Source organism: Culex pipiens, chromosome 2 (assembly GCF_016801865.2).
Source record: "Culex pipiens pallens isolate TS chromosome 2, TS_CPP_V2, whole genome shotgun sequence".
NCBI classification, from domain to species: domain Eukaryota; kingdom Metazoa; phylum Arthropoda; class Insecta; order Diptera; family Culicidae; genus Culex; species Culex pipiens.
Genome location: NC_068938.1, coordinates 51,520,631 through 51,543,065, shown reverse-complemented (window position 1 = coordinate 51,543,065; position 22,435 = coordinate 51,520,631). Strand labels below are relative to the sequence as shown.

Genomic DNA, 22,435 nt, shown 5'->3' with positions numbered 1-22,435 from the left:
TGTGCAATACCTCAAAAGATGGCACATTTGGTCTTATATAATAAATATATTTAAAAAAATCGTTTTTTCTGTAATTTGAGAATTTAGTGTGTGAATGTAAAATGGTAAATTAGAAACTAAGTGTTACGGTAGCATTTTTTCTGAATGTGCCGACCAGTGTTGTAAATGAGTGATAGAAGAAAACTATCATTTGATAATTCCTCCACCAAAATATTAGGAAGCGGGTTTTCTTCTTTTATCTCGTGCTTGCCCGCGAGAGAATTCTCCTTCTCAGTTCTCGTTTAAGGACACTCGCCGAAGATTCTTTTATTTTCTTAGAAAACCGCAATGAAAGATCGCGAGAGGGGGATTGGGAACCGATCACTTATTACGTCCCGCTAAACTGCGTTGACAAATTTTATTTTGTGGCGGCTTTGGCTACGCTCTGTTGAATGGGGATGATTGTGAATGTGAGAATGAGAGTGAAAAGGAGAATGTCACAAGGGATTGTGTAAACACGCGACAGATACCGGCAACTCCTGGTGCTTATAGAAAAAATACAGTGAAAGTGAAGAGATATTTTTTTATTCATAAAAAGTTAAGAGATAATATTTCGGGCATGACAAATATGTTTCAAGCTAGACCATTTCCCACAAATTTACTTTAAAAAAACTCATGAAAAAATCAAAGTGTTATACAATTGTTTGAAAGAATTTTTTGATAAGAGGGTTGTGTGATAGAACTTATTTTTCTAAGTACAATTACACTTTGTACGACCACAAAAGGTTGAAAAATAGATTTTTAAGTTGCAATATCCAAACATTCTTTTTCCTAGCAAACGGTCGGAAATTTAGAAAAAATTGTTAGAATGGAAATTTTTGGATTATCTGATTTAAAAAAAATATTCAAATTTCTAAATCATTCACGATTCTCTCAAATTTTCAAGCTTAACTGCAACCCTGTTTTTTTTTTCTGCGGACAACGGTGAATGGAACAGGTAAATCGGTCGACAGGTCGTAGGTTCAAATCTAGGTTGCAACTGACGCCAGCTTAATCGTTTCAGGTTCACAGTCATTGAGAAGTAAACTTGACGTCTCAATCTGCCGTAGTAATCCAAGTTAATCCTGGCACCTTAAGGTGATTTGTGAACGTCTTTTGGCCATCTTTACTGCCTTTGTTTCTTTTATTGCGTTAAAGGTCGCCATTCTTTTTAAAAGGAAGAGTCAGTGCAACAATAAAACACGTTTACTTTGTATCAGTGTGGAATACTCCAACCGTTTTTTTATTGCGCTGTATATGATTGCTATTCTGGTTATCATTTTTTCTCTCAAGTAGAAAACAAAATCACTCAATTATAAATGTATTATATCTTGTACTCTCTCTTGTATAAGCAATCCTCGAATCGTCGCTTCGCGTTTCCTTTTTCGTGTTTCGGAATCGGATTAATATTTAATGGTACGATACCTCTCCAGCTTATGGCTCATGATCCTGCAAATTCCTTGACTGCCAGTCGAATGTCTCAACTCGTCGTTGGCGTCGTGGTGGTCATCACCACTCACCCACAACTTGCTCTCTTGGCCGCGGGGACAAATAAATGAGTGTAGTTTAGCTTCTTTTATGGACCTGTTGCTCTGAAACAGCAAAATTGACGCAAGAATCGAGGGGCGGACTCGATTTATGCTCTCGTAACGCGAATCGCAAGGTAAAACAATTACTTTAGGAAAGCAAAACAGTTTCTTTGGAATTTTACAGTTATTGTGTGTATGCGTGGGAACGTGCGCGCCTTTGGACCAATTGTAGGCTCTCCAAACTCGTCGAGGTGTGTTTATTGCTTACTTTAGTATTTAGGTAGTAATGGTACTTTAGATATCGTTCGACTCTTACAATTCTAGTTTCGATTTCATCTTAAGCTCTAGTGTCTTTAAAAGGGATAATGCTGACAGTTTTTTTTCGAATAAAAGAATCTTAAAATAGGAAATGCACACATCACATTTTAGTTGGTCATGATGTGATCTTTCTACGTTTATATTTTTCAGCAAAATAAAATCAAATATAGTTCAATCTTAATTCCAGCTTGTTGTAAATTCCCGAAAATAGGCTGCACTTTGTACAGCATAGTGACAAAGTTCTCTATCTCGTCCAACATAAAAGCCTTTCTAAACTTCCGGAAGCGAAAACGGGCAAAGCGCTAAAATTCTACAGTCTCTCTACTTGGCGAAACGTTTGGCTCTCTGAATATATGAAACGGTTATCAAACGCTTATCTCAACTTTTCCTTCAGCCAGTCCTCGGTCATTTCGTCCAGCTCGCGAATCTCGTAGTAGCGCGTGAGGTCGGCCTCGCGTTGCAGCGCCATCCGCGTTTTGGCGTACAGCATGCACAGCTCCATCTGGGAGTCCCGTGGGGTGTAGAAGATGAAACACATTGGATAGGAGACGCGCGCGTCGTCGTGCAGCATCTTGTAGCTGTAGATGATGTACCGCGGCTGGTGGCTCGGCAGCTGCTCCTGCAGATCCTCCAGCGGGGTGTCCTCGAGCAGTTCGTCCACCGTAACCAGCTGCTTTTCGCGGTCAATTTTCACTGAAAAAGATTTTTAATATCAAATCGATTACATATCTTGGGCTAGGTTTCATATGATGTGTACAAGGGAGGTATATATCTGGGTATCCCTCGGTGCAACCCATTGATAAAAAAGATAACAAATAATTTGAAGTGTGTATGGATGGAAAAAACATCACAATGTATGAAAAAAGCAACAGTACCAACCTGTGCAGGGCATAAAATTTACAAAATGCTTACATTTTTTGATGGAGAAGCTAAGTTAAATTTGGAACAACTTTCCCGAAGTCACCATATTTTTTAGGATTTAATCCCATAAAGCATGGCTTTTAAAAATGACCATCGTTGGACGGTTCCCATGGCTCCCCTATATCAGTATCTTATTCGTAACGATCATAAAATGTTCAATGATATCTAAATATAAACAATGGTCCTCTCGCTTCTAAAATACTTAGTGGCTGTTAGTAGGGGAAAGTGGGGCAAGACGACCATATGGGGCAAGAGGAACAATCGCTCGTACGGCCTTAATTTTTACAATTTTGATTATTTCCAGTATGAGGAATTGTTACTAGCAATGCAATTAGCTGATTCTACTATCACATAACCGCCAAAACGACGTAAACGCCACGGGGTATAAGATTTTATAAAGTTTTTTTTCCAAAACCTTTATTTTCTTATAATATTTGGAAAATACAAAATAAGGCTTAGGGTTCGTTTTAAGGCTCGTTTTATCAAAGAGCAATTCCAGCTCAAATCAGGAATATTTCTGGTACTTTTGTACCCGACCCTCTCCGATTTCAATGAAACTTTTTAGACATGTTATCCTAGGCCTATATAAGCCATTTTTGTGTATATGGAGCCAGTTGCACTCGAAAATGACATTTGAGAAGGGCGTAAGGGTTTTAAATATTTTTGTATTTTGTAAATTAAATATTGCTGTATCTCTAAGCCGTTACATCGTATCAAAAAGTGGTCAAAGACAAACTTGTAGGAAATTAGACGGGCTTTTTGAAAAAAATACACTGAAAGAAAAATACACTTTAATTCTATGAGATTTTTCAATTTTTAAGTTTAAAAGTTAAATTTTAAGGTGATGTTATGATTTTTTAGCGTTCAAAATTTGTGTTGTAATAGCCTAAAATGTGACAAGAAGACTCATGAAAAATGCAGAATGGTATGTCTCTCCTAAAAAAAATACAAAAATCATTTACTAAAACTGTTTTTTTGAAAAGTGGTCTAAACGTCAAAATTTTCAAAAACCGATAGTAGGAATCGATTTCCCAGACAATTTTACATAAATGTCTCCAAACTTATGGGAAATTGGACGAGCTTTCCGATAAAAATATTCACGAGACTGAAAAATCAAGTCTGTCATATAGAAATTGCCAAAAACCACTAAAAAACCTATTTTTTCAACATTTTTATTTTTAAAACCGCTGTATCTTCACAAGGATTGGACATAGGAATACGGAGACATTTATGTAAAATTGTCTGGGAAATCGATTCCCACTATCGGTTTTTGAAAATTTTGACGTTTAGACCACTTTTCAAAAAAAAAAACAGTTTTAGTAAATGATTTTTGTATTTTTTAGGAGAGACATACCATCCTGCATTTTTCGTGAGTCTTTTTGTCACATTTTAGGCTATTATCACAAAAATTTTGAACGAAAAAAAATCGTGACATCACCTTAAAATTTAACTTTTAAACTTAAAAATTGAAAAATCTCATAGAATTGGCGTGTATTTTTTTTCAGTGTATTTTTTTTTTCAAAAAGCCCGTCTAATTTCCTACAAGTTTGTCTTTGACCACTTTTTGATACGATGTAACGGCTAAGAGATACAGCAAATTTTATTTTACAAAATACAAAAATATTTAAAACCTTTACGTCCTTCTCAAATGTCATTTTCGAGTGCAACTGGCTCCATATACACAAAAATGGCTTATATAGACCTAGGATAACATGTCTAAAAAGTTTCATTGCAATCGGAGAGGGTCGGGTACAAAAGTACCAGAAAAATTCCTGATTTGAGCTGGAATTGCTCCAAAATGCTATTTTTCCTAGATCAGTAGTGTATGATTTAAATTTTGGTTATTTTTGTTGAGAGCTTATCAAAAATCTTGTTCAGGTGGGGTAAGTGCACCATATGGATATTTAGTATGGAAAAAAATACGAATTGCTGCAACAACATATTTTATTGAGAAATAAATACATAAAAGTACTTAAAAACTGATAAATAATTGTTAAAATAAATTGTCCATACTAAATATAGTGATATTATGAAAATTTAGTATTTATCATCTAATTAATTTTTTTTTTCGTGAAAGAGGTCAAATTTTTAGTAAAATATTATTATTTAATCTAAAAATGAATGAAACGTTTCAAATACATTCTAATCTGATGTGTCTAAGTGATAACAGTTCAATTGTTAGCAAATTAACATGTTGTTTCATGCATTGTTCTTCTTGCCCCAACGGGTTGTTCGTCTTGCCCAATAGTTAAGTAGAACGTACAGAAAATCAAAAAAATTAAAATCATTTTTTTTACATTTAAAAACTGGATTCTTTTAAAACTTGTTCTATCAAAGTCTTAGTCAAGACCTGGAATAAGATGATTATAAAAAATCCGACAGATTTTTTGACGTTTTTAATGGGTTATAACGAGCATTTCCTTAGCTTGTTACACTTGCCCCACTTTCTCCTACATTAGCGTGGTTCACAAATGTATCAATTTATAAAATCACACGCTACGGTATTTTGCAGCTGCATCAGTAATTCTGCAAATTCGGCGAGGACGGGAATAGACCTACGGATTAAATGAATACATTGATTTCGATATATGATCTCTTTTTTTAGGTTGAGTTGAGACGTTCTGAAAGCTAGTAGACCAGTTTTCGATCCGAACAACAAAACGAAATTTATAAACATTCATTCTGTTTTATTGAGAAACAAATTTGAATAATAAGTAGAAGCCAAAATGGATTCATACTTTTCAAAATGTAAAAAAAAATAGAGAAGATTTAGAAAATACATATTTTACGCACATTAAGTGTTTATATCCGCAACATAAAAAAATATAAAAAAGGATCGAAAAGCCCAATTTTAGGGTGACCACTCAAATCCCATTTTTAAATTCCCGACTTTTCCAGAATGCTTTAAAAATAGGCATTTCTCATCTAAAGAATTATTTCAAACATCAACAAAACAAAACTAAAATTAAAAACAAAACAAGCTATTGGTAATTTTTGTAAACACAGAAACTTAACAACAAATACCAAAAAAATACTTTAAAAAAATGGAAGCTCATTTTTTTATTCAGACTAGAAACATAAACAATTATCTTTAAAAATTGTGAAAATATCAACAATACTTACAGTTTCAATGTTTATTTTTCAAATTGGCAAACTATAGTTTTTGATATTGAAACAGTTTTCATCACCTTTACCTCTTGTTTGATAAACAAAAATTAAAAAAGATTATTTGATTCATATGAAAATCAGTTTTTAAAGGTATCCAATATTTATTTTAAAAGATTAAAAAAAGAGTTTTTGGCCTTTTCATTCTCAAATTTATTGAAATAGTGAAAAGAACCTTAAATTTAAAGTAAGTTACTAAAGCAGAATTAAATGAATTTAATTTGAAAATTGTACAAAATATTACGAAATTATTCAAGAGTTGAAAAATAATTGTCAAACATGTATGCTTGGAAATCCTGACTAAAAAAAAAATTCCCGACTTTTCCCCGATTTTTGCGGATTTTGGCGAATTCCCGACTTTCCCGATTTCCCGACTTGAGTGGCCACCCTGAAATTTATTTTTAATTTAATGTGGATTATTATTCCTTCTCCACCATTTTGACCACCTTATTGGACTTAAACATTCTAAATCATTTAAGAGTAGTTATTATTTTGGGTCATAATTAAGCTCGATAATCAAAAATAACACAACGTTTTTTTTTTCTTTCGTGATATTTTAAAATTTCATTATGCTAAGGCCAAATTTTATGTCGCCCCCTTCAATATTGGTCCGAAAATGAGAAGGCAAAAAAATATTTTTTTCAATAAACTTGTAAATTTCAATGGAAATAGACTAATCAACTGAAAACAATCTAAAATGCCTAATTCTGCATATTTAGCATGTTTGGGCTCGTTTAAAATATTTTGAACTTTTATGGAATTCCAATGTAGGTACATCAACGCAAAAAGAATCTCGCGAAAATAAAATATTCGTCAATATGTACTTAACAATTTTGGAAACCGATTCTTGTTCAATTTAAGAAATAAGAAGCATCAAAAATGCTTATTCAGCACGTTCTTTAAATGTTTTTTTTTTCTGAAAGGCAATGAAAATTCATTTTATTTATTTATTTTATTATTTTATATTAGATGTTGAACCGAATATGAATGATAAAAAAACCAGCGTTTTATTTTAAAATTTTGAACCGTACACTGTATTTCTGTACATATTAGTTCAGAGACGTGAAGAGAAACGATCATGCCCATAAGTTAGCTAATCAACTCGAGAAACCCGATTATTCAAGTGTACAAAATTTAATTACACGCCTAGATACGAACTGATACAGCTTGCAGGCAAATGACTCATTGCAAATCAATCCCAAAGGATTGTGACTCATCTCGATAATCGCCTGATCCACTCGACCTCCAGCAAAAAAAAAAGGTTTTGTACTCACAAATTAGGGCCGTGTTGGTGGCATTCCGCCGGAACCGAAACTTGCTTATCTCCTCCTTGGCCTCCGGGCTGATGTCACAGATCTGGGCCTCCGACTAAAACATGACAAAACGAAATTTGCTTAGGATTTAAAGGGACACTTTCTTTGTGTTCTTTTTCGTTGCACGGAAATGACCGTTTAGCGTTAATTATGGCCATCGATTCGGGGCGTCGAGGGGATCTCTCTTACCATTGTTCCGGATGGATGGCAAAACACTGAAAATCGAAACGAAATGCAACCGGCTGATAAGAATTGCGTGCGGAGAGCCTTCGTCTGTCTGCTGGCTGTGGCGTGATAAAATCGGAATGCCTCTGGAGGAATAAAACAAAAAAAAAAACAATTCAAGAGCGAAAAAATGCCTCTTCTTTATGTTGACGACGGGCTGCTGCGGCTGGCAAACTGAAGATGACGACGTTGCTGGGTGGGGTGTGGTGTGTGTGGGGGTGGCTGTGTTATGTTGGCTGGAACTGTCAAAACAGAAGGGGAGGAACGAAAGCATAAAAGAAGGAAAACAAAAACTCTGTGAACGTGTTCCGGAGGGTGGCGTGCACGGTTAAGAGAGTTTAGTCGTTTTGAAAAAAAAAAAACGATTTAAAAGTTGCAAACACCAAATTATTAAATTCTAGAGTAAATTTTCAAAAGGTCCTATGCGACAAAAGTAAACAAACTGAGTTATTTATTGCATGAAATTCTGCAAGCCGAAAACTACACCTTCCGCTGATCCAATTTATTAAAAGCCTTTTATTTTTTCAGTTATTGATTAAATACAAAACAACCTAAAACGATTCTCAATAAATTCTACACCAAATAATTATAGGTCGTTTTACCACGTGGGAGTCCTATATGCATTAGGGTCAAGCGTGCACATAGAACCTTAGCAATTCAACTTATGATTCATTTATATCATTTTTCAATTATGATGCATATACGCCCATATCAAAATGACCAAGGTGCATGATTTTTAGTTATTTTGTTAAGTCGTTTTTTATGAAACTCTGAAACAAAAATATTTTGCAATCTTCATGTTTGTCCAGTCCTTGCGCAACGTGTAGTCATCAGCTGATCGAGAATATGAAATGTTTCAATGCTTGCAGTGCGAGAGAGAGAAACCGTTAGGAGAGAAAATCGACCAATCAGCGCTCTCGTCGTCAGCTGTCAGATAGGTGCTGGCAAAACATCCTATGCGACAATGTAAACAATATTTGGCAGAGTCGCATAGGACTTTTCAAGTTTTGCAAATTTGCAGTTGTTTCTATTTGCTTTTTTGTTTTAAAAGTGCTTTAATCTTATTATAAGCCGAATACTTGTGTCCAGGTAAGTTTTTCCTAGAAAATAATGCGGTGACTGCGTTTTGGCAGCTGATAATTAAATTTAAAAAAAGTGTTTCTTGCGTTTAATTTCATATTTCATTCCAGATGTGTGGCGCCCGAGATTGGAAGGCAACGTGCGAAAGGACGCCGTCGGGACGAGGATTCGCCGAAGGCCATCCTGAACCGGCTGACCGGTCACGTTCCGTGCGCGGCCAACGGGTACGCCTCGCTGGCCAGCGTCGACTCCATGAAGGACTTTGTGGCCCAGTCGCCCTCGCGAAGCTACATCGTCGTGCTGGACAACGCCGACCGGGTGCGCGACATGGACCACAACATGCTGCCAATGTTGCTGCGACTGAACGTGTGCGTGCTGCTCGTGTCGGATTTGCCGTTTGAAAAGTACTTTGTCAGGACGGGGCTCGCGCCGGTAGTGAAGCTGTTTGTGGCCGAGTACAGCAAGAAGGACATTTTGGTGATTATGATGAACGATTTCGAGGCGGTGCGGGAGCAATTAAGGATTGAGTTGGAGTAAGGGTTATTTTGGATGTTTTAGGGCGATTTGTGATACTGATTGGTTGTACTTTTTAGGTCTTACAAGCATGCCAACTTGTCGGAGGAGGAAATTGATAAGCATCTGAAGATTGTGGAGATGCTGACGCCCGATTTCTACGAAAACTACCTCAACATCTTCTTGAACGTGTTTTTCAAGGTGTGTCGCGACTTGAAGGAGCTGCAGCTGGTTGCGCTCGAGTGCTTCCACAAGTACTGCGAATGGGTGCTGGACGGGACGACTGCCGCGGACGACGTGACCCGGCTTTGGCGGAATATTTCTAAAACCATGAAACTTGCCCTCGGGACAATCTTCATGCGCATGGAGAACGTCAACCAGGAGTTGCTACGTCCCATCACCGTCGACGGCCAGACTTCTTCGGAATCCGTCGAGAAGATGCAAACGATGAAGCGGCTGGCGCAAACCCTGGAACTGCCCTTCTACACCAAGTTCCTGCTGATTGCGGCGTACCTCGCGAGTCACAACGCCGCCAAGGAGGACAAACGACTGTTTATGAAATATCACGACAAGCAAAAGAAGCGCCTCCAGTCGGTCAACGCAAAGGCCGAGGTGTCGAAGAAGATGGCCACCCAGCTGGGACCGAAGGCGTTCACCATCGACCGGCTGTTGGTAATTTTTTACGCCATTCTGGACGAGAAGGTCGGCCTGACGTGCAACTTGTTGGCGCAAATCTTAACGCTAATTCATCTCAAGTTCCTGAACTTTGCCTCCAGCGAGGGAACCATCATGGACGGCAGCACGCGACTTCAGTGCACCGTAGGAATGGACTTTATCGTGCACATCGGCTAGATGGTCGGCTTCAACGTGAGACAATACCTGTGCGATTTCTTCTAAGCTTGCGCTTGCGTGTGTTTGTATTTATTAAACTCAACTTGTTACTATTTTCAATAAATATTCTGGTAAATCCGAGATGTGAATCGTTTCGCTGAGGGTGGTGACGCGGTACCGCACCTGAAAGAGGCCATTCTGGAGACACTGGTCGCGCAGCAGCAGGCAGTACGGGACGGCAATCGAGTCGAGGTGGTGCAGCTGTTTGGCCAGGGAACGACCGCCGTTACGCTCGGAGCAGTCGAGCACGGTAAGGTTCGCTTTGCGCAGCACGTTGCACAGGTGTTTGGCCAGGTCGCGCAACTCCGGCATCAGGGCGGGGTCTGGAAAGCGAGAAAGACAGTTACAACTCAAATCAGAAACAAGAACGCAGTACTTACCGTCGGAAAGACACACGATGCCACACTTGAACGGCGCCAGCTTGCGGTGAATCCTCACGCTTGCATCGCCGCCACTTTCAAACGCATCCAGCACGATCTGCAGCGTGGCCACTTCGACGCACTGACGCAGCCGCAGCATACTGGGTCGAATCCTTTTACTGCTGGTTCGGCCCACCTTGATTCGAGGGCGGAGGCGTCCGCCGGAAAGAGTTCCAGCGTGAGTTCCTCTCCGCCAAGGCGACTCTTGATGGCCACGGATTGAACGCGCGTGTCCGCGTCCTGGTGGGGGTCCGAAATGAAGAACCGGCCCGGAACGCACGCGTATCGCATCCACCAAATCTTGCGCTGACGTTGGACCTTGTACATGAAGGTACATGGAGGTCGTCGGGTTGATCAGGTATCGGCAGGAGAGCGTGTGACCTTGGTCCAGATTAAGGGTCAAGGAATCATTCAAGGGTACCTTCCCGTTCGCAAATCGCTCCTCTATTGTAACTCCAAACGGTACATTCGGATCAAAGGTTTCCTTTACAAAGCTCAGGTTCTCCCGCATCGGAATCCCAGAACTTCTTTCGTACACCGCTGTTCCAGCTTCCCCTCGTCTAAACTCATCTCTCAGATTATTGCGCAACATTCGTCCAATCGTGCTCAGCTTAAAACCGTCCACAACATTACCCCCAAACCTAACGCTACAAATTTATTATCCCTACAAGCTTCCAGCAGCTGCCGGAAGCCCACAATCCCCTTCCCACCAACCATACCCCGCTCACTTCCTTGGTTCCTGCTCGAGCGGAATATTTCCCGGTGGCGCCACAAAGTTCTCCTCCTCGGTAACGCATGCATTCCTCATCACATCCTGCTGGATTTTCCCGTCGGACACGCGGTCCTCGCGCAGCGTCAACCGCTCGCGCTCCAGTACCGTGTTCAGCGGTTCTACGCCGTCGGTGTCCACGGACAGAATCTGCGACACAAACTCGAACGCGTCCTCGAGCGTCCGGTGGGCCTCGGCGCTGTCCAGATCCACCAGGCTTAACCGCTCCAGCAGCTGCACCGTTTGGGCGTCCACCGGGATGCGGGTTGGTGTCGACTGGCCGTCAATCGTAGATTTGTTTGGACGCTGGGGAACCTTGCTCGGATGTTTAAGCTCGTGGAAATTGATCTTTTGCCGGGTGCTCTTGTCCTGCGTCCCGGATAAATCGGCCGGCTTCGTTGAGGCGAGGACCTTTGCGAGGACCAGCGAGTGGAGGGTGCGTCCCGGGGGTGGTCGTAGATGGAACGGAATTCCAATCATGTCACACGAGGGGCCGAACTACGAAGGAACACGGGATTGATAAGCTGAATGTGCGTTTGTTTGCGAGAGGAGATTCAGCAGTCGTCATCGTCTGTAATAAAAATTAAACGCGAAGAAACGAACAAATTACGAGCTGTCACCGTACTGTAAACTCGAAAAAAAACTTACCTGACAAGAATAAAAACACTAAAAAACGCGAAAAAAGCAAAAAACCAACCGAAAATTGTCAAAACATCACAAGTTCTATGCGTACTCTGCAAAATATTATTTACATTGTCGGATAGGTCGATTTTCCAGCACCTATCTGACAGATGCCGACGGAAGCGCTGATTGGTCAACATATTCTCATAACGGTTTCTCTCTCCCGCTCTGGAAGCATTGAAACATTTCATACTCTCGATCAGCTGATGACAACACGTTGCGCGAGGGTGGGGTAAACATAATTATAATAAAAAAGTTGTTTTATTTTAATCAGGATTTGAATTTAATTTGGAAAAGTCTTATGTGCAATGTTACACGAATTAGGTCCAATGTGCTAAGTCCTATGTGTAAAATTTGTCCTATGAATCGTGTCCTATGTGCACTCACAGGTCGTATGAAACAAATTGCTTTAGAAATCAGTTTAAACTAGACTTTTGATAATTCCCGTTAAGTGCACATAAAAAGCATCGATCTAGGTCCACTTTGACGTTTTTAGAATTCAAAAATACTCAAACGTGTTTAAATAGGATTTAAAAATCTCACACAAAACTTCAACATGAAATTTCTCAGAATGAGGATTTTGCACATAGGACCTTTTGAAAATTTACTCTAGAAATTCAATTTTCTCTCACAATAAAAAAAAAAACGATTTAAGTTAAATAACTAAATAAGCTTTATTTTAAATACTTTCCAATAGATATTATAATAATAATACATAATCAACGTTTACTTGCTAGACCATATAATTTTATCCGAAAACACAATCTCCTTGAAGATACTGTCCTGCTTGTCGTGGCTCACCGTCGTCTTCTTGGAAACGATCGCGTCGTGCACCTTTTCCTTAACCTCGGTGGCCTTAAAATCGCTCCTCAGGTAGAACAACCGCACCACGTGATCCTCCGTCAGCGACGGATAGCTCGACAGCAGCGTGTGCAGATCCAGCACCAACATTTCGGCGTCACACGAAAGCAACGAGGCCAGGTTGGAAATGACATCGATCGGAGAATCACTCGAGGAGACATTCGGCGCCACCTTCTCGAAGAAAACCTTAATCTGCTTGGTTTCTTTGACGATCTTTTTCGCTAGGATTTCACACTCCTGCCGAGGTTTGCTGAGACGCTTCGACAGCATTGCCCGGATGTAACGCTTGGCGACCATGCGCTGGGCCTCGCCGATCACGTACTCAAAGTTTGTCGAGCGCAGGTGGTTGTAGTCCTGGAAGTAATCCTCGAGCGTGACGCAAATCGTATCGACCGAAACCGACGTGCCAACCCACTTGACCGTAAACAGGTCGTTGAAGTGAACCTCCAGATCCAGAAACGCCTCCTCCAACAGAAACAAACCAGCTTCATCCCGCAACTTCTGGTAAGTATCCAACAGTCGGCTAAACTCCTCGTAGTGCTGAGGCTTCGACTTGGGCCAGTAAAGCTGCTTCATCTGCTGCGCCAGCTCGATCATCTGGGCACAATTATTGACGATCGTAATAATGTGCTGCGTAAAGAACGGCGCCTGGCTACGATCCCGGAAGTGCCTCTCCTTGTACTCGATGATCGCGCCACGATAGTTGTGACCGTACTTGATCACCTGCTGAATGCTCAAGATCAGCGCGTTGAATGTCAAATCCGAGTGAATCGTGTTCGTAACTTGCAGATTCTGATCAATCATCTGGAAAATGATAACCGGTGCCGAAGTGTGGTAATACTGGTCCGCCGAATCCGCCGGAACGCCATTGATCCAGTCCGCCTTTTCCGTTTCCAGCGTTTTCGTCATCCAGTCCTGGTAGTTTCTTTCCATCGTGCGCAGATAGGCCGTCTCCATCTCTTTGAGCACCTGCACGCTAACAAGCGGACCAACGTCGGCCAGATCGATCAGCAGATCCGGGTGCTGCATGAGCTCCCGCCCCGGATAAGTGTTCATAATCCAGGACAGAATGGTGACAAACTCGTTGCCCTCGAGACCCATCTGGATGAGCTCTTCCAGCTGAAAAGAAGCGATAATCTCAAATACATTTCTTGACTTTTTTTTGATTAGGTCCTATAAACAAATGTAAACATTGAGTGTATCCCGCTTACTCCGATGGACTTTGACATAAGGTGTGAAAGGGATACACTCAATGTTTACATTTGTTTATAGGACCTTATCAAAAAAAAGTCAAGATTTCATCTAAAACAACCTCAACCACTCACATATTTCGACAGCGCATTGTGGTACATGCTGACGTACTCCTTCAAGATGTTAAAATGCGGCGGAAAGCACGGCACGCACAACGACTTGACCACGCGCAAATCCTCCAGCACAAACTGCCTCGTCAGCTCCAAGTCGCGCACCAGCCACAACTTATTATCCGCCCGCTCCTCCAGCTTCGATCCCTCGATCCGCTGCACCACGCTTTCATTCAGCACCTCCAGCGCCTTCTTGCGCCACTCCTTCGGCCTCCCCGGCGGAATAAAACCACTTTGCTTCTGCTGTTGCAGCGCAAACGCGTCCGCCTTCTCCTCGCGCTCAATAATCCGCAACGCCGTCACAATCACCGTCGGTTCCTTCCGCACCGTATTCAGCGTGCGCTGCAGTATCAACCGAATCTTCTTCTCCAACGTCGCCGAAACCGTCTCGACCTTCTCAAAGTATCGCTTCAGCGTTATCTTGTCGTGCGCATTTTGCTTCGGTAATTTGTGCAGCTCAAACAGCAAATCATCCCGTGAATTTTCCAAATCCGACAGACACTGGTGCGCGTGCAGCAGCTTGTCCTCCTCGATCCACTGCATCGTCTTGGCCACACTGGACTGCACCGTAAAGATGTGCTTCAAATTTTCCATCGCCGTCATGTACTGCGAGTGTTTCGCATTCTCATCCCGGACCGCCTCGAGCGCATCGTAAATGGCCGGAACGTTCGTTAGCTGGGCGATGGCCGCCTTGCTTTGCTCGTCCACCTCCTTGATGTCCTCGGTGGCCGCCAGCAGCTTCGTTACGCCCACCTTTACGTCGTCGGTTTGGTTCTGCATGCAAGTCTTCAGCATCGCTTCGATCGAAACTTTCTTCCGGTAGACACGGTGCCGATACTGTTCCACCTTTTCCAGCTGTCCCGGCCGCTGGAACATGTTTTTTATTTCCTTGATGGCCGCTTGGCGAGCCTCTTCGTCGATTTGTTTCAGGTCCATGGTTTAAATGCAGAATTTTTTACTGAAATAATGAAAAACACGAAAAATCGGGAGGATTTGTTAAACTTTTTCACTGATTCAACATAACTGTCAACTATAGTTCTGGAGCAACATTTGAAAAGGGCGCATAAGCATTTTGACAGCTAGAACTATTTTGCAAATTCCGAAACAACAGGTAACTATTTAACAAAACTCGCTACGTTAGATGGTAGCTGAGAAGGCCAGCTATTGTTTTTCACATCGAGTTTTGTGAAAAAGTTACCTGTTGGCTCGGAATTTGCAAAATAGTTCTAGCTGTCAAAATGCTTATCCGCCCTTTTCTCGTGTTGCTCCAGAGTTATATGTGACGTAAACAAAATGGAACACGTTCACAAAACATTTTATACACGAAAATTGAGAATGCTTAAATATGTTTTCACGTTATTTATTCTTAAATTCTTAAATTCTTAAAGTCTTAAATTCTTAAATTCTTAAATTCTTAAATTATTAAATTCTTAAATTCTTAAATTCTTAAATTCTTAAATTCTTAAATTCTTAAATTCTTAAATTCTTAAATTCTTAAATTCTTAAATTCTTAAATTCTTAAATTCTTAAATTCTTAAATTCTTAAATTCTTAAATTCTTAAATTCTTAAATTCTTAAATTCTTAAATTCTTAAATTCTTAAATTCTTAAATTCTTAAATTCTTAAATTCTTAAATTCTTAAATTCTTAAATTCTTAAATTCTTAAATTCTTAAATTCTTAAATTCTTAAATTCTTAAATTCTTAAATTCTTAAATTCTTAAATTCTTAAATTCTTAAATTCTTAAATTCTTAAATTCTTAAATTCTTAAATTCTTAAATTCTTAAATTCTTAAATTCTTAAATTCTTAAATTCTTAAATTCTTAAATTCTTAAATTCTTAAATTCTTAAATTCTTAAATTCTTAAATTCTTAAATTCTTAAATTCTTAAATTCTTAAATTCTTAAATTCTTAAATTCTTAAATTCTTAAATTCTTAAATTCTTAAATTCTTAAATTCTTAAATTCTTAAATTCTTAAATTCTTAAATTCTTAAATTCTTAAATTCTTAAATTCTTAAATTCTTAAATTCTTAAATTCTTAAATTCTTAAATTCTTAAATTCTTAAATTCTTAAATTCTTAAATTCTTAAATTCTTAAATTCTTAAATTCTTAAATTCTTAAATTCTTAAATTCTTAAATTCTTAAATTCTTAAATTCTTAAATTCTTAAATTCTTAAATTCTTAAATTCTTAAATTCTTAAATTCTTAAATTCTTAAATTCTTAAATTCTTAAATTCTTAAATTCTTAAATTCTTAAATTCTTAAATTCTTAAATTCTTAAATTCTTAAATTCTTAAATTCTTAAATTCTTAAATTCTTAAATTCTTAAATTCTTAAATTCTTAAATTCTTAAATTCTTAAATTCTTAAATTCTTAAATTCTTAAATTCTTAAATTCTTAAATTCTTAAATTCTTAAATTCTTAAATTCTTAAATTCTTAAATTCTTAAATTCTTAAATTCTTAAATTCTTAAATTCTTAAATTCTTAAATTCTTAAATTCTTAAATTCTTAAATTCTTAAATTCTTAAATTCTTAAATTCTTAAATTCTTAAATTCTTAAATTCTTAAATTCTTAAATTCTTAAATTCTTAAATTCTTAAATTCTTAAATTCTTAAATTCTTAAATTCTTAAATTCTTAAATTCTTAAATTCTTAAATTCTTAAATTCTTAAATTCTTAAATTCTTAAATTCTTAAATTCTTAAATTCTTAAATTCTTAAATTCTTAAATTCTTAAATTCTTAAATTCTTAAATTCTTAAATTCTTAAATTCTTAAATTCTTAAATTCTTAAATTCTTAAATTCTTAAATTCTTAAATTCTTAAATTCTTAAATTCTTAAATTCTTAAATTCTTAAATTCTTAAATTCTTAAATTCTTAAATTCTTAAATTCTTAAATTCTTAAATTCTTAAATTCTTAAATTCTTAAATTCTTAAATTCTTAAATTCTTAAATTCTTAAATTCTTAAATTCTTAAATTCTTAAATTCTTAAATTCTTAAATTCTTAAATTCTTAAATTCTTAAATTCTTAAATTCTTAAATTCTTAAATTCTTAAATTCTTAAATTCTTAAATTCTTAAATTCTTAAATTCTTAAATTCTTAAATTCTTAAATTCTTAAATTCTTAAATTCTTAAATTCTTAAATTCTTAAATTCTTAAATTCTTAAATTCTTAAATTCTTAAATTCTTAAATTCTTAAATTCTTAAATTCTTAAATTCTTAAATTCTTAAATTCTTAAATTCTTAAATTCTTAAATTCTTAAAGTCTTAAATTCTTAAATTCTTAAATTCTTAAATTTCTTGTTAACGGTGCACATCAACCAGAGCTTATGCACCAAGATTTTTGTTACAGATATTTTAGTATTTTCGAAACTACGGGAACTGTCGATAATTTTTTTTTCATTCATCCCCTAAAGTACTGTGTGCAACTGTGTACTAAGCGATTTACAACAAAATTTGCCATTTTTTACAATCAGATTGTTGCAGGATTTAGTCCGTAAGTTTGTCAATTTTTGAATTAAAAGACAACAACTTACTTGGTTGCTGTACACCCTTAAGAAGAATTCTTAAGAGCATTTTTGGAGCCATATTTTAATTTAGGGTTTGAAATACACTCAACCCCCGGTGGTTGGTCACTTTTTCGTTTGAAACTTTTTAGTTTGTACCCCGTTGGTTGATCAAAGTCAAAGTAAAAAGTGACGAACTGTCACTTTTTACAAGGCGCTTACGCACACTATCAAAACAAACGTTTGGTAGTGCGTGTGAGCTCCGTGTAAAAGGGGTGTCAAACTAAAAAGCTCGCTTGACAACAGTTGGTGTTAAACCATCGGGGTTTGAGTGTAAAATAAAATTTTGGGATTGGAGTATCCGATGAGCGAGGATTTCGGATTCTGGAGTATGAACTGACAAATAAAAAATATCCCTGAAATTTTGTATTTTAATCGAGATTTTAATTTGATTTTTTTAAATTAAATTTATGAATTAAATTTATTTTAATTTTAGTTTAGAAATTCACAAAATCAGTATACATTTTGTGAATTTCTGTATTGAAAATTTTTAATTTTAAATTTATTGAAATTTTTATATTGGTGTTATTTTTTATTTTGGTTAATTTTTAATTGTTCTATTTTTAACGTTTGATAATTTTAAGTCACGCTGAAATAAGCAAATCTATTTTTATTTATTTTTTCATTAAAACCAGGGATGGAATCATCGCAAAAAAGTGACAGGTTATTTTTCGGCGTGTGACGATACATCTGCAAGTGTAGTATCCACCGACTAATCAAGATGATGATTTTTTTTAGATAGCTTTTACCGATCTTTCGTGCGCGAGAGAGGAGAACCAAAATCCCTTCCGATTTTTTCCTCTTGATGAGCGTCAAACGAGGCGTCAAATGATTTTCTTTTGACGATGATTCTTCCATCGCTGATCAAAACATATTACAAACAAGTATCACTCGAAGAAACGTCAAACGATTCGTGCTTTAGACAGCCGTTAGTCGATCCAATTGGGTCCGAGAATTAAACTTAAACTGCTTATATTATTGTTCACAACGATTTGGCTTATTATTTTGAGGATTTAAAATAGATTCCGATTCGCTAATTCGAAGGCAGTTCCATTCGAATTTACGAAACCGCTCTGTACTCAGTTTTGGGTACAAATCTGCCCTATTCCATTGCAGCATATACACACCTCCTCGCGATCACTCCACGAACGCACTCCACCCAACTGATCGCTCATCTGTCAAAATAGACGAAGAAAAAAACTTACCATCATGTGTCATCGCCACCATCATCGCGCACTGTCATAACTCCATCCATCCATCGAGGAAGTGGTCGTGTCGTGAATCGGTCGTGAAACTGTGCGCGCTTTCGGAATTGCAAAATCCGCTACTTTGTCACGCCTGTCCGTCGTCGGAAGCGGGTGCAAACGGTGCGCTAGGTGCGCGGGTGTCCGGTACGCGCGGCGAATCGTGCCCCAATGTGGGCCAAGTGTGCGAAAATTGCGATCGAAAAAAGTCAAAATCGTCCCGCGAGCGAAATTTTCTTCCCCCGCCGACCTCGTCGTCACGAGCAGCAGCAGCAGCCCCTGGAGCAGAAGAAGGAGGAGAGGGAAGAAGGCGACGTCGTGTTTGTGTTGGTGGCGGTGGTCAGCGGAAAAAGAAGAAGACGACGACGACTGTGTGGTGGAGAAACGTCACCCCAGCTGGCCGTCAAAACAACAGCGAGTGAAGTAGCAGCTGGTGCTGACGGGCAGCATCGTTTGGGAGCAAAACAAAAGAAGATTCGGAGCTGTAGAATCGGACGTCGGTGGTCCATCGAGATTGCTGTTGCTTCTTCCCACATCCACCGCAAGTGCCAACAAACTCAGAGGGCTTCAACCGCGGAAGCGTTGAACGCGCTCGTTGGCCCCCGTTTGATGGAAGTATGAACCAAGAGCCCTGCTCATACGCCCTCACGCAGATCACTGGCCTGGTAGCGAACTTGAACAAGAAGAACTTTGCCGCGAGCAGTCGCCAAATAGCTCAGGTGAGATTGAAAAATAAAAGCATTCGGAAGTGTCCGCCGTGTTTGTGTGATTTAACCCCCCCTCATCGATCATTTACTACTCCTGCAAATTTTATTCAAGTGTTTGGTCGTAATTGTGTGCCTTAAATCATCCAACTGTGATTAACTACCGTCTGAAAAACATCATCCACGCGTCATTATTTGTTACGGTGGTGCGATTAACACACGAAAGCGTTACGTGTTTGGAGGAATTTCCAGTTGTGGTGCCGTGGCGGATGGCGACGAAAGAAGATGGACGACGGAAATCGATTTCGGAACGTTGTCGTGGGTTGGTGCGGCAAAGGAGGGTGATTGTGAAGAGTGGGGAAAAAGTGTTGCACTGAAGGAAATCGTAGATTAATGCGTTTTAAAATAAATAACAGGTAAAATGTTATAATAATAACAAAAATACCCCTGCAAAGCGGTAAGTAACACTGAAACAAGCAATATTGTTTAGTTTTGTTAAAAAATAACGATTCGGGCAAAATTTAATTATTTTTTTCACGATGAATTTTTCATTCATTCAGTGCCGTGTAATAAAAAAAAAAGTTCTGAATGCTCTTAATGGAATTTGCCATTTTATTGCTCTTTTTTTGATTCCCTTGCTTGACAATATTTTAAAAGAAATGTCTTTTGTTTTTTAATTTAATTTCGATTGCCTTTTTTTCCAAAAAAAAAAGTAATAAAATAAATGATTTCCTTTGCCTGAAAAAAAAAATGAGCATGAGCATGAGCATGGTTGACTGCCAATGAGCTGCTACTCCGTTATTGACGGATCAGCTGAAGTTACACAATGAACCAACAGATGAATAGTGGGAGCTAATCATCCTCACTGTATAACCCCTGAAGATCTCTGCTTTAAGTCAATACCGGCGCCCCCCCAAGGAGATGCAGTTCAACAAAGGTAGGAATGTTAGTCCGATAGTTGAAGTTGCAGACTCATCAGACACAGAGTTTGCCGCTCTATACCTGTTGACACCGCATGAGACCGTTGAATCCACAGCATCTCCTTCAAGCATCACGGGAAGTGGGGGAATTGTGTTAGTAGGGGAAGGAAAGGGAAGGTCAGGATTCATCTTGGTAGATGATATGACCAGAAAGTGAAACAATCGTTGCCTTCCGAGCTACGACGCTATGAGAAGGACTTATCAATCGCGTATTTTTACTTCTTACCGCCGGCGTGCCATCCGAGCAACGATGCTTTGGGAAGGGCTTTCAAACCGAATTGAAATTTGAATTGACGTATTATTCGGTGACGTACAATTTAAAAACCGAAATGAAATTTGAATTGCCGTATTATTCGATGACGTACAATTTAAAATAGATCAGGATTCATGATTGGAAGATGATATGACCAGAAAGTGAAACATTATAGTTGCATTCCGAGCTGCGACACGATGAGAAAGACTTATCAATTCCTCAATCGCGTATTTCTTTAACTTCTTACCGCCGGCGTGCCATCCGAGCAACGATGCTATGGGAAGGGCTTTCAGAACGAAATGTAATTATAATTAACGTTTTGTTCGGCGACGTGCAGTTCATACTATAATATCACGAAAATTTCAAATAGTGCTGCTCAATAAAAAAAAACTTCACGATTTTTTCCCGACAAGAGCGCAAACAACCGGCTCGTAAGCAGAAATTAATCTCACAAACAACGACGCGAATCTCTATTTCAATGAATTCACGAAACTTCCACTACGTCTCGCGGGTTCTTACGCGTCGATCCACACTCCGTCCAACGTCTCTGACCACACCGCGACCCCTTTTTTCAATGATTTCTAGACCTGTCTACCACTTTCTCGCGGGTTCTCGCGCGCCGATTCACACTCCGAACGATCAAACGAACACCACGCGACTGATGGCCCAACTTCTCTGGCCACACCGCGACCCCTTTTTTCAATGATTTCGAGAACTTTCTATCACTTTCTCGCGGGTTCTCGCGCGCCGATTCACACCTCCGAACGATCAAACGAACACCACGCGACTCTCCTTTGCCTGAAAAAAATAATAATGGAAAAACAGGTAATAAAATGGCCAATTTTCATAGAGAGCATTTAGAGCTTAAACATTTCACTGATTTCCTTGCTTTAAAAAATAAAAAATATTCAGAATACAGGTAATAAAATGGCAATATTCCATAGAGAGCATTTAGAGCTTAAACCTGGGGTGCCCAACCTTTTGGCCCTGCGGGCCATATCTGATTTTTCTGAAGCAGTGGCGGGCCGAAACTAATATTTGATAAAAGTTGAAAAAAGTAAAAAGTATATCTTGATCTTAAGAATAAAACACAAAGATAACATTCAAAAATGTGTTTATCTGTCATATTTTAATTTTTGTTTGTTTAAAATTGTATGGTTATTGTGTTTGACGATTGTAATCAAATACCTCGATATAATTTAAAAAGAAAATAATTAAAATTTCAATGATCGTTGCATTTTTTTAAGTTTAATTTCCTCAACAATACAATATAAAAAAAAAATCAATGAGACTAGATCCTTCCCACGCCTTGTCTTTAACATCAATCCCTTCCCTACTAGCCCCGAGTAGGCCGCGGGTAATCGGCTCCCCTCCCACTAACATTTACACACAAGATCCTCTGTACTTATTAAGTCAAATGTAATTACAAAAGCCGACTCGGTCCTAACCAGGTCCCAGCACCGAAAAGGACCTAATAAAAATAATTTTATGAAAAAAAAAAAAAAAATGAGACTAGATAAAATGTATTCAAACGAAATTTGGATTTGAATATCTTTTTCAAGAAAAAACTTGTTGTACACCTTTATTTAAATTTTTTGAAAACATTTTTTAAACTGATTTT

General features: G+C 38.3%; 5 protein-coding genes and 1 pseudogene across 6 annotated transcripts in view; 2 read left to right on the top strand and 4 right to left on the bottom strand.

The window, feature by feature from the left end:
• Positions 1 to 1,446: 1,446 nt before the first annotated feature.
• LOC120423138 (glia maturation factor gamma) lies at positions 1,447 to 7,691 on the bottom strand. The gene is made up of 3 exons (XM_039586817.2): positions 7,454 to 7,691; positions 7,226 to 7,319; positions 1,447 to 2,558 (listed from the first exon to the last, which is right to left on the bottom strand). Exons 1-3 carry the CDS (start codon positions 7,454 to 7,456, stop codon positions 2,239 to 2,241), a joined length of 417 nt encoding a protein of 138 aa, XP_039442751.1. The 5' UTR covers positions 7,457 to 7,691; the 3' UTR covers positions 1,447 to 2,238.
• Positions 7,692 to 7,903: 212 nt separating this feature from the next.
• On the top strand, positions 7,904 to 9,934 carry LOC120423142 (origin recognition complex subunit 5-like). The gene is made up of 2 exons (XM_052708888.1): positions 7,904 to 9,102; positions 9,163 to 9,934. The coding sequence occupies exons 1-2, from the start codon at positions 8,822 to 8,824 to the stop codon at positions 9,932 to 9,934; spliced, it is 1,053 nt and encodes a 350-aa protein (XP_052564848.1). The 5' UTR covers positions 7,904 to 8,821.
• A 78-nt stretch (positions 9,935 to 10,012) lies between these two features.
• Positions 10,013 to 11,118, bottom strand: LOC120423123 (DNA polymerase subunit gamma-2, mitochondrial-like; annotated as a pseudogene).
• Positions 11,117 to 12,451, bottom strand: LOC120423143 (glutamyl-tRNA(Gln) amidotransferase subunit C-3, mitochondrial-like). Its single transcript, XM_039586825.2, has one exon. The coding sequence runs from the start codon at positions 11,639 to 11,641 to the stop codon at positions 11,117 to 11,119; it is 525 nt and encodes a 174-aa protein (XP_039442759.1). The 5' UTR covers positions 11,642 to 12,451.
• Positions 12,452 to 12,501: 50 nt separating this feature from the next.
• Positions 12,502 to 15,092, bottom strand: LOC120423130 (exocyst complex component 3). The gene is made up of 2 exons (XM_039586810.2): positions 14,029 to 15,092; positions 12,502 to 13,822 (listed from the first exon to the last, which is right to left on the bottom strand). The coding sequence occupies exons 1-2, from the start codon at positions 14,998 to 15,000 to the stop codon at positions 12,569 to 12,571; spliced, it is 2,226 nt and encodes a 741-aa protein (XP_039442744.1). The 5' UTR covers positions 15,001 to 15,092; the 3' UTR covers positions 12,502 to 12,568.
• A 4,268-nt stretch (positions 15,093 to 19,360) lies between these two features.
• The window catches only part of LOC120423129 (CCR4-NOT transcription complex subunit 1), a 28,673-nt gene continuing 25,598 nt past the window's right edge, over positions 19,361 to 22,435 (top strand). For both annotated transcript variants that reach the window (XM_039586809.2, XM_039586808.2), the window contains exon 1: positions 19,361 to 19,596. In XM_039586809.2, coding sequence (XP_039442743.1) covers positions 19,495 to 19,596 — 102 coding nt within the window. In that variant the 5' untranslated portion in view covers positions 19,361 to 19,494. The remainder of the gene's footprint in view (positions 19,597 to 22,435) is intronic.